This window comes from Ovis aries, chromosome 3, assembly GCF_016772045.2.
Source record: "Ovis aries strain OAR_USU_Benz2616 breed Rambouillet chromosome 3, ARS-UI_Ramb_v3.0, whole genome shotgun sequence".
Lineage (NCBI taxonomy): Eukaryota > Metazoa > Chordata > Mammalia > Artiodactyla > Bovidae > Ovis > Ovis aries.
The window spans coordinates 116,573,740-116,586,074 of NC_056056.1; the positions used below are offsets into that span (position 1 = coordinate 116,573,740).

The following is a 12,335-nucleotide window of genomic DNA, read 5'->3' on the forward strand; positions in this document are numbered from 1 at the left end:
TGTTGATTATTACTCTGACCACTATTAAGTCATTGTATCCTTTTTAGTAGAAGGAGAATAGAGAGGAGTCTTATTAATTTTAAGTTGCCTAATTCAATTTGTGATTACTAACCCAAGTTTAGCCACTAGAGTTAGTTCTTGTGAGCAGAAGCCTCTCTAAAGCATGACTTGCTTTGATGCAGTTTAGGCTAGTGGTCAGCGCAGAATTCTGCATGCTGTCTTAGGCCTTACCCAGCAATGAGTAAAAGACAGTCCAGAGGTTGGTTGGATTTTAATATTCTGCTCCAGGCCTTGTAAGAGTGAGGCTGCATAAGAAAGGACAATCTGTTTGTTTAACTCTGTACATCAAACAATTTTTGCTGCTTCTTTTTGTTCTACTCTATTTGGGGAAGGAAAATGGAAATTTAATGTGCATTTTTCCCAGTTTGTTTATAAATTTAATAATTTGTTATTATGTCATCAGGCCATTCAAATTGCAGATTTTTTTTCATGCATTTAACCAATATTCAGTATTCAAAATTCAGTAGTTCTGAACCTTTAGCAAAGGTTTTGTCTCTACTACAGTTTACTTCACGGCTTGTGTCTGATTCTGTTTTGGCTCTCTTTGTCCACATCTTAAGTAATCAAGGGCAAAAGTTTAACTATAATTTCAAGGTGATTTTATGAACTTTCTTATTCAAACCTGAGTATATAATATGATCCCATTTATGACTCATTGTCTTAGAAAATGTAATCTTTTATTAAGTTATCTTAAGAATGCTTTTAAGTATGACAGCTGCAAGAAGGCACAGGCTAATGATGTCAAAACATTTCTAATATTCCTTGAAGTTCATCTGTGCTTTAATTTATTTCTAAAATTAGTTAAATATAGCATAAAAATATTCACTACTTAATTTTCTATTTTGGAATGGTAGAGTAGAAGAAATCATCAAAATGAAAATTACGTAGCAGGATAGATATATAGCTGTTTTCTTCCTTCTCTTCTTCCCACAGAACTTTGTAGTATCCCTTATGCATGACACATCATAGTCTACTTTCTATTCCTGGTGTCTGCTACTTATCCTAGCTCCCTTACCCCATACTAGATAATGTGAAGAAAAGGATTGTGTGTGACTCTTGTCTTTCCATTCCCTGATATCCTCTGCTACTGTATCATAATGCTCAATAAATGTTTAATCACAGAACATAAAAATAATTATAGCAGATCAATGTTGTTTTCAGTAATTGGTTATGATTTGGAACACTTGAGTTGGTTGTGAAGTGATCTGTCCTTCTTCAGACTTTGTGGAGTTTAAGCTCCTTGCTGCAACTGGGCAATCCATCTTGTACCTCCTCCAATTGTGGTCCATTGTGTTTCATATTAACTCTTCTCCATTTTAACAATTACCCACTTTTGTCCCCTCAGTGTGCCTGACACAGTGTCTTTTATTCAGTTCAGTTCAGGTGCTCAGTCGTGTCCGACTCTTTGCGAACTCGTGAATCACAGCACACCAGGCCTCCCTGTCCATCAACAACTCCCGGAGTTCACTCAGACTCATGTCCATTGAGTCAGTGATGCCATCCAGCCATCTCATCCTCTGTCATCCCCTTCTCCTACTCCCAATCCCTCCCAGCATCAGTCTTTTCCAGTGAGTCAACTCTTGGCATGAGGTGGCCAAAGTACTGGAGTTTCAGCTTCAGCATCATTCCCTCCAGAGAAATCCCAGGGCTGATCTCCTTTAGGATGGACTGACTGGATCTCCTTGCAGTCCAAGGGACTCTCAAGAGTTTTCTCCAATACCACAGTTCACAAGCATCAATTCTTCGGCGCTCAGCCTTCTTCACAGTCCAACTCTCACATCCATACATGACCACTGGAAAAACCATAGTCCTGACTAGATGGACCTTTGTTGGCAAAGTAATGTCTCTGCTTTTGAATATGCTATCTAGGTTGGTCATAACTTTTCTTCCAAGGAGTAAGCGTCTTTTAATTTCATGGCTGCAGTCACCATCTGCAGTGATTATGGAGCCCCCCAAAATAAAGTCTGACACTGTTTCCACTGTTTCCCCATCTATTTCCCATGAAGTGATGGGACCAGATGCCATGATTTTCGTTTTCTGAATGCTGAGCTTTAAGCCAACTTTTTCACTCTCCTCTTTCACTTTCATCAAGAGGCTTTTGAGTTCCTCTTCACTTTCTGCCATAAGGGTGGTGTCATCTGCATATCTGAGGTTATTGATATTTCTCCCAGCAATCTTGATTCCAGCTTGCCCTTCCTCCAGCCCAGCGTTTCACATGATGTACTCTGCATAGAAGTTAAATAAGCAGGGTGACAATATACAGCCTTGATGTACTCCTTTTCCTATTTGGAACCAGTCTGTTGTTCCATGTCCAGTTCTAACTGTTGCTTCCTGACCTGAATATAGGTTTCTCAAGAGGCAGGTCAGGTGCTGTGGTATCCCCATCTCTTTCAGAATTTCCCACAGTGTATTGTGATCCACACAGTCAAAGGGTTTGGCATAGTCAATCAAGCAGAAATAGATGTTTTTCTGGAACTCTCTTGCTTTTTCGAAGATCCAGCGGATGTTGGCAATTTGATCTCTGGTTCCTCTGCCTTTTCTAAAACCAGCTTGAACATCAGGGAGTTCACGGTTCACGTATTGCTAAAGCCTGGCTTGGAGAATTTTGAGCATTACTTTACTAGCATGTGAGATGAGTGCAATTGTGCGGTAGTTTGAGCATTCTTTGGCATTGCCTTTCTTTGGATTGGAATGAAAACTGACCTTTTACAGCCCTGTGGCCACTGCTGAGTTTTCCAAATTTGTTGGCATATTGAGTGCAGCACTTTCACAGCATCATCTTTCAGGATTTGAAACAGCTCAACTGGAATTCCATCACCTCCACTAGCTTTGTTCGTAGTGATGCTTTCTAAGGCCCACTTGACCTCACATTCCAGGATGTCTGCCTCTAGGTGAGTGATCACACTATCGTGATTATCTTGGTCATAAAGATCTTTTCTGTACAGTTCTTCTGTGTATTCTTGCCACCTCTTCTTAATATCTTCTGCTTCTGTTAGGTCCGTGCCATTTCTGTCCTTTATCGAGCCCATCTTTGCATGAAATGTTCCCTTGGTATCTCTCATTTTCTTGAAGAGATCTTTAGTCTTTCCCATTCTGTTCTGTTCCTCTATTTCTTAGCACTGATCGCTGAGGAAGGCTTTCTTATCTCTTCTTGCTATCTTTGGAACTCTGCATTCAGATGCTTATTTCCTTTTCTCCTTTGCTTTTTGCTTCTCTTCTTTTCTCACTTATTTGTAAGTCCTCCTCAGACAGCCATTTTGCTTTTTTGCATTTCTTTTCCATGAGGATGGTCTTGATCCCTGTCTCCTGTACAGTGTCACGAACCTCCATCCATAATTCATCAGGCACTCTATCTATCAGATCTAGGCCCTTAAATCTATTTCTCACTTCCACTGTATAATCATAAGGGATTTGACTTAGGTCATACCTGAATGGTCTAGCGGTTTTCCCTACTTTCTTCAATTTCAATCTGAATTTGGTAATAAGGAGTTCATGATCTGAGCCACAGTCAGCTCCGGGTCTTGTTTTTGTTGACTGTATAGAGCTTCTCCATCTTTGGCTGCAAAGAATATAATCAACCTGATTTCAGTGTTGACCATCTGGAGATGTCCATGTGTAGAGTCTTCTCTTGTGTTGTTAGAAGAGAGTGTTTTCTATGACCAGTGCATTTTCTTGGCAAAACTCTATTAGTTTTTTTTTTTTATTAAAATGTGTTAAATAAGTACTGGTTTGATTAATCAAGTTTGAGAAGTTTTTACTAAATACCTTCCAACTGTATTTATATTCTCAAACAATAAGCCTTAATTAGATCATTTGAGCCACAAGGCTTCCCCCCCCCCCCCCCGCCCTTCAAAATAAACAGATGAATGGGATAATCATCTGGATAACTGATCTGGTTCTAAATGTGTTACATGTCTGTGCATGTTTACTCACACTCAGCATAAATAAATTCTGGTGATTCAGAGTAATTCGTTACTTAATTGTCATCAGGGTCATACATAATCAGAGTAAATTTTATAGCAAAAAAAAATAGAAAGGCTCCATTAATATTTTAAGAGATGGATTATATGAGCCAGTTATACCATCTGTAAAGTATATGTGTTGGAAGATATTAAAGTTCCCAGATCCTATTTTGTGTGAGATTAATAATGTCTTATCTTGTCTATTACTTTATAAGTCACCACAAAATGGAAGTAGATATTTTATGACAGTCACTGTCTCACATTCTGTCAAAGAACCACAGGACTTTGTGGAATTTAGTTGGTTGATACATCACGGAGCCATGCTAGCTATAAATTTTAGTCGAATTGATCATCCTATGTTATTAATTTGAAATAGCCTTTTACTATTTATTACGTTTCTTTTATCATGTGCCAGAGATGGTGGTGTTTTATTTGCCTCATATAATCTAATCTTCAAAAGCCCTCTGTGAAGGCTTTTGAAGAGGTTCTTCCCATTTCACAGTTAGAGGATGACAAGTTTTGCGATCAGATGATTTATCTAGAACTTCTCTCCAAACTGAATACAGGTCTTTGGACTCTAAGGACTTTGTACAGATTGGAATGATTCAGATTTCTCTGTATAGAATTATATTATTATAAAATTATTCATACTTAATTCATATTTAATTACACACATGACTTTTTAAAAAGCCTATTTTTCTTTATTTTAGAGTTGATTTTGACCATGTTTTGTATTTAAAATTTGGTAAAGGGGGCAATGATTACAATTCCTTAATTATCATAAAATGGCTTGGAACAAATATAACTAGAAGTCAGGCAAGAGAATTTAAGATTTTTTCTTAGCTCATGTGAGAGTGTATCCAACTGCTTTCCTATTTCTCTACATGAGTACAGAAAAAGAAAGGAAAAAGGGAAGGAAAAAGAAAAGAAAAAGAAATTATAACCATTTGAACTCATAGAGGTGAAGACTTTCATAATTCCTACATTGTTGATAGGAAGGAAAAAAATTTTATAATATTCCCAAATTTGTTTAAAAATATATAGCCAAATTTTGAAAAATACTTGAATGTTTTGTAAGGGAACTATACTGATCAGCACATCGTAGCATTTTCAGTTCACTGCTAGACCTTCCTCACTGCCAGCTAAGCTTGGAGCTTTAACTCTTTGCTAATCTGTGTATCATTTTAATAAAACTGCTACCACTGATTCCTCTTTTAGTACAAATATATTTCCAGTTTAATTATTGCGATAAAAAAATTCTATGTTGATTTTCCTCAAAAATTAACATATTAAAACAATGAGGCAACCAATCTATGATACTTTGAAATGCTTATATATACTAAAAATATATATTCTGAACAATTAAAAACAATATGTTTATTTTTCAGAATTTTACACTCCATGAAGTAACCAATGACTTTGACAATATGACTGTATCTGCAATAATAGATAAACTGGCAATATTCAGCTACTATACAGTTTGGGTAACAGCAAGTACTTCAGTTGGAAATGGGAATAAAAGCAGTGGCATAGTTCACGTATACACAGATCAAGACAGTATGTAAATGAAAAGCATTTGTTAATCTTTAATAGGATTAAATTTAAAACTTTATAATTTTTTAGAATCTTTTTCTATTTGTATGTATTGGTGCTAAAATCTATATTTTATTTAGGCACATTTAACTAGTCAGAGAAATTTGAAAATGCATTAATATAGCTGTAAACCTATTACAACAGTAACAACCTTTTCTATTCATGGAAACTGCTACCATCCATTTATAAAAATTCTGTCACCTTTATTGCTTCAAAAGATATCACAGCCATTGCTTCTGGACGTGAAAAATACTGTTGCATGTGTGGGCAGATTTTCCAATACTTCATATCCATTTGCTCTAGAAATGACATTGTTCCTCTCTCTAGGAACTGGCTTTCTTTTCAGTCTTTGAACTCACAAAGGACTTTATGTAGCATTTTGTTCTTATTGTGTTTAAGACTAATATGCCTCAAATACCTTTTTTTTTTTTTTAACTCTTTTTTTTTTAACAGTTTCCTTTTCTGTGGATTCTGCAGAATCCTGTTTGTGTGGAGTATTCAGAAAACTATAATGATTGAAGCTCTTGTATTTTAGGTTTCTGTCTGAGAATACAGTGATGCATGGATCACTACCCACTTCTTGTGGTTTTTTCTATGGTCCATTTATTTTAAAAGGCTAGTCTCTTATTGAGAAACGATATTGACCTAAATTGCTGCTGAGAGTAAAATTTCATGTTTATTATTTGAAGATTATAAATTGACAGACACTTTAAGTATGAAGAGTGAATGCTTTCCCCATTATTCGGAATAATCTTTCATATTGGTTACTCACTGATGAGCAGTGTAGCTATGATAGAATATGCAGAATATATAAGTTTGGGGGAGTTTTAGCTAAAATGCTTAGAGCAGTATGCGGTCAACATCATTTCAGGCATTCTTTAAATGGAGATCTCTCCCAAGATTTTCACCAACCTATAATGATTTATCAGTCAATATTATAGCACCATAAATAATAAACTCTGTGTACTATTCCTGGTGAGAGGTCCTAGGTGCCTTCACATGTACAATAAGGATAATCTCCAGAAGAAAGAAATTAAAAATCTGAGTATACATGTATATATACATACTTGCACACTCATAGTCTCATATATATAATTTCCATCACATACTCAAAATCTACACAGACTCATAATACCTATTTTGTAGGGAAAGAAAAGCCAAGAGAGTATTGTATAAAACAATTCACACATATTAGAGATGACAAGTTTACCTTGAATGATTTGAACATGATTTTAATGTAATTATTTAGAAGGTATTTTGTAGTAGATGATGTTACCACGTGTGGATCTAAACACTGTGGAAGCTGGTGATGTAGTTGCCCTTTCAACAATGAGCCTCTGGTTTGTGAATTTACTTAAATTTTACCTAGGGTGACTGATGATTTTTATATTTTGCACATTACCTATCATAGTACCTGAAGGAGTTGTTGGAAACCTGACTTACGAGTCCATTTCGTCAACTGCAATAAATGTAAGCTGGGGCCCTCCGTCTCAACCAAACGGTCTAGTGTTCTACTATGTTTCTTTGAGCTCACAGCAGACTCCTCGCCACGTGAGACCACCTCTAGTTACATATGAGAGAAGCATGTATTTTGATAATCTGGAAAAATATACTGACTATATCTTAAAAGTCACTCCATCAACAGAAAAGGGATTCTCTGATACATATACTGCCCAACTACACATCCGAACTGAAGAAGATGGTAGGCTGGACCCTTTTATTGCCTATTACGCAGATAGTTGGTGTTCTCTTATTTATATTGCTTTCTGCTAGAAAATGTTATTCTTATCACTACATAGATTCTGTTTGTTCTTAAGTAATTAGCCTTTCAATAAACACAATAAGGTTTATAGTTTCTTAAAATAATTACCTGTTGATAAAATTAAGTCCCATTATTAATGAAGCCTCTTCTTTTTGATACTAATTCACTTTTGTTTCATTTAATATTCTTTTTTTCTTTTATAGTCCCAGAAACTTCACCAATAATCAACACTTTTAAAAACCTTTCCTCTACCTCAGTTCTTTTATCATGGGATCCCCCAGTAAAACCAAACGGTGCAATAATAAGTTATGATTTAACTTTACAAGGACCAAGTGAGAATTATTCTTTTGTTACTTCTGATAACTATGTAATACTGGAAGAGCTTTCACCATTTACATTATATAGTTTTTTTGCTGCAGCAAGAACTATAAAAGGACTCGGTCCTTCCAGTGTTCTTTTCTTTTACACAGATGAGTCAGGTAAGCCAGAATCCATGTTTCTTCCAATGATTTTACTGTTGCAGCACTTGCTGTCTCTTTCTAAGGAAAAGCATGGAAAATAAAAGGAGATTTGATTGTCTATTTGTAACAGGCTGACCACTATTCATCTGCTTTGCTGAACATTTTAAATTTGAGTTTCAGAACAAATTGTTCTGTTGAAAGCTACTTTGGAACTTCTGAGTTCCAAGTACAAAGCATCGTGACTTATGCTCTTTATTTCTGCAATTAAAATATGATCAGTTTATAAATCTTTCTTAACTAGTGTCTTCCAGAAGCTAGAGTCGCGATGATGTTTTTCTGCTAAAAATGTTATGAATGTAAGTTTTGTAATGTGTTTTCCTGCAGTGCCTTTAGCACCTCCTCAAAATTTGACTTTAGTCAACTATACTTCAGACCTTGTATGGCTGAAATGGAGTCCAAGTCCTGTTCCAGGCGGTATTGTTAAAATATATAGTTTAAAAATTCATGAACATGAAACTGATACTATATTTTATAAGGTAGGTTGATTATAACACTGTATGTTTATTTCAAAAACTTAGAAATTCTTGTAAAATATTTTGACGTGGGGGGAAATGGACTGTTTTAAATAACACAAAAGCCATCTTTAAAAGTAAAATCTCTTTGGTTTCCCACAATTTAAGGATGCTTGAGGAAAAGACAGCAAACATTTGTCAGATATGGAAGTAAAGTACTTTCTGGAGCATTTTAGTAGAATTTAAAGTTTTTAGATATCTGCAAGTTAAGAAATAATTACACCATTTTGTTAATGCTGCAAAAGTATACGGTACATTTTTTCAGACTATTTATAACCTGTTATTGTCTCAAGTGTAATATATTTCTGCAGTCCTCCCCCTAAAGCTGCAAGGGTTACATTCCAGGACTGCCAATGCATGTCTGAGACCAAGAATAGTACTAAACCTCTATGTACTGTTTTTTCTTATACATCCATAGCTGTGATCAGTAAGAGATTAACAACCATAACTAACAACAAAATTTAAAAAATTATAATAAACTGTAATAAGAGTTAGGTGAATGTTGTCTCTATCTCTCAAAACATCTTCTTTTACAAATTTAACACCTTTTCCATCTTAACTGAGCATTTATCATATACTATGGCCATAACTTTTCCAGTTTGAGATACAACAGCAGAACTTGTACAGTTTTTTCCCTTCTTCCCCAATTCACAGCATTTCATAGAAGCTTCGTTTTTACCACAAATCTTGGCAGCCTCGGCATACGATGTTTTTTCTTTCCTTATTACGTCGAGAACTTTCATCTTTTCACTTAAAGGAAGCACTTGACGGCTTCTCTTTGGCATCTCTGAATTGCCAGCATCACTACGCTTGTACTTTGGGGCCATTATTAAGTAAAATAAGGGTGTATTGAGCACAAGACTGTGCTACCCCACAGTTGATCTGATAACCAAAAAGCCCGTGGACTAGCAGGCAGGAAACGCCGGACACAGGGATAATTCACACCCAGGGCAAGATGAAGCAGGATGCCTGGAGACTGCATCACACGACTTAGACCAGCTCACAATGTACAAGTTATGAATTGTCTATCTCTCGAATTTTCCATTTAGTATCTTGAATTACTTTGACTTTGAGCTTGACTGCAGGTAACTGAAACTGTAGAAAATGAAACCATAACTAAGGGGAAACTACCAAGTGTTAAAAGAAGTACCAAGTGAATATTTTAAACCTTTTCAGAGATGTGTTTATCTTGGACTTCTAGTAACCTTCCCAGATATAGTATAATTTCACACTAATTGGTCTTTTAAGATATATCATTATTCTTTTCCTTCAATGCTAATTCATTTCCATTCTAAACACCCTTTTGCTCCTCCATTTTTAGGTTTCAGAATCAATGAAAAATACCCAAAGAATTAATGTATCAAAGGATCTCAAATATACCTGTATGATTTATAGCACTTAATTGCCAAAATATATTGTAACAGACTAGCATTTATTTGAGAAAGTGTTCTTATTTTTTTCCCCAAAGGCAAATGAAGTACTGGAATGCTTTTCAGTTACAGCATGGAGGATGCAAAAATCCTGCATAAACATCGTCCCCAGTATTATATGCATTATAATTTATTGCGGATGGTAAATTATTTTTATAGCATGTGTAGCTTACAAAGTGAATAACAACAAAATCAAAAGCAGCGCTATGATGCTATGAAGCTAATGCTATGGCATGAGGAATAATGATTTTTATTATCTTTAAATAAGAAGGAATATGGCCATTCCTAGGATAAACACGTATGAATATTGAAGCGTGGATATATATGTGTGATCTTTCCCTTAGAGCAGAGATGTCTACCATTAACACCATTAGCTAAGGACTCTGGCATCAAATTACTGGTTGGAATAATTTGCAGTAATTTCCGAATGGTTGCAACCCTGCCTTCAAGACTTACTGTGCTGCCTTAGGGCAGTTCCTTAACTTCTTATGACTCAGTTTCCTCAAGTGCAAAATGGGATTTGTAAAGAAGCAGCCATTACAAAGTGAGGCTTGTAAGAGGAAAATCTATATCAAACATTTAAAACAATCCCCAGTATGTGAAAAACACGTTATCTATTGTTCTTTTTGTCATCGTTTGCAAAAGAACGAATTTCACTCAGCATTGTAATAACACTAACCCTGAAATGACAGTGCTTCTTTACTTGAATATGAGAATAAATTATATTCTAAGATTTTTAGACATCTGTTTTCTCAATAGAAATGCTCCCATTGAAATTTCACTATAAATATGTTTATATTATAAACATGATATTGCTACCATGAAGTATTAAATATATCCTTTTTGAGGTGGAAAGAGCAGTTTTCCTTTAAAATCTGCTACTGCTTTTAGTTATTCCTTCCTGCGTCTGTTTCGTCTCCTACGAACGTCATAGTCTTAGTATCTTTCCCATCCCTCTGTATGTGCCCTTTGCCAGCGTCTTTCCTTTCCCAGCGTCTAATGCTTTCCTCCCACTGTGTGGCTTTCTTTCTGAGTGTGGTGTCCTGTTTTCCTTTCTGTTTTCAGCTCCCTCTGTGCCCCACACAGCAGTTTCTTTTCTCTCTTTTCTCTCTTACCTTCCCAGGGATATGTGTGTCTATGGAGGCATGATAACTCTTGGACCGCTCCAAATGTTCCTGCCATCCCAGTCAGGTCACTCACACATCCTGAAAGAGAAAGTTCTGCTAAAACTATGTTTGAAAATATTCCTTACTGATGTCTCCCTTTTACAGTTTAATTTGTCAGTCTGTCTACTATCCAATAAGCTACTCACACTTTTTATTATAATATCTTGAGTTCAATCATTTCTCTGTGTACTCACTCACCCCTTCTAACCCAAGTCAAAATTCATCTGCTTGTGTTTAATTTTTTTCTCTGTATACAGTTGTTGGTAGATTTTCCTAATGAATATAACAGTTCCTGGATGACAGGGACCACATCTTATATATCTTTATAATCTCCTGGTTATCTAACCATGAGCTTTGTAAATAGTAATTAAGAAACAATGAAAGAAAATTGTATAAGACAGTGAATTCATAAAGGATATCAATAACTTGTAAGAGATTAATTTAAAATATGATTCTAACTATGAGTGCCCTGAGAGTGAGTATTCTTGCTAAATTTCTGCCACTGAAATGTTTAATGTATAAGTCAAACTGTTTTATATTTTGGATCAGATATAATACAGTATTCTTAAAATTATACCACATAAGAGGTTGTCTTTTTTCCCCCATAGGATAACTTTTAATCTTAAGTGCTCCTTCTGTTAGGACAATCCTCTTTGAATGAAGTTTGTTTTTGATGGTTAAATTTTCTGGGAGAAACCATATCCTTTTTTGTACATCTGTGATAACGGTTTTGTTCATTTTTTTCATTTTCCTAAAAGATTGCATAAAATTAGAAATTTAGGAATTGTCTGGGAAGAACTTGTAATTCTGAAGCTTAGCTTCATAGGAGCAGAGGTTCTGTTTCATGCACTGCTGTGTTCTCAGTGCCTAGCATATAACAGCTGATGAATAAATTAATTTACAAACGGAATGTTACTGAGAACTAAAAAATGAATTTTGATGAATTCAAGAAAAATAAAGTACCGCTGACTGCTCATAAATTGGATTCCAATTGAGGACTTTAATTTTAGCAAATTTAAAGGAAGTAATCATATGTAATTCTAAGTAAAAATCAGAGAGACAAAGTAAACACAAAATACTTCAGCTTTAAAAAACAATGGCAATTATGAGTTTCTTCAGTGTTGATGAGTGTCCAGTTCATCCTTGTGCCATCAGCTGATCATACCCTGGGGCATACACAAAAACTGTTTAATTTTTGAATTTTTAATTAAAAATACCCATGCTTATTAAATCATAGGTTAAACACAGAAGACATAATTTTATGAATTAAAAATATTTCTTCCAATTATAAATAAGTTTTTTGATGATGCATTGTGACTAAGAGATGTT

The 12,335-nt window shown here is 35.2% G+C and overlaps 1 protein-coding gene across 1 annotated transcript in view; it reads left to right on the forward strand.

Moving 5' to 3' along the window:
- The window catches only part of PTPRQ (protein tyrosine phosphatase receptor type Q), a 304,390-nt gene that overhangs the window by 138,494 nt on the left and 153,561 nt on the right, over positions 1-12,335 (forward strand). Inside the window, exons 38-41 of the mRNA XM_060412482.1 lie at positions 5,411-5,579; positions 7,027-7,317; positions 7,581-7,856; positions 8,223-8,374. Coding sequence (XP_060268465.1) covers positions 5,411-5,579; positions 7,027-7,317; positions 7,581-7,856; positions 8,223-8,374 — 888 coding nt within the window. The remainder of the gene's footprint in view (positions 1-5,410; positions 5,580-7,026; positions 7,318-7,580; positions 7,857-8,222; positions 8,375-12,335) is intronic.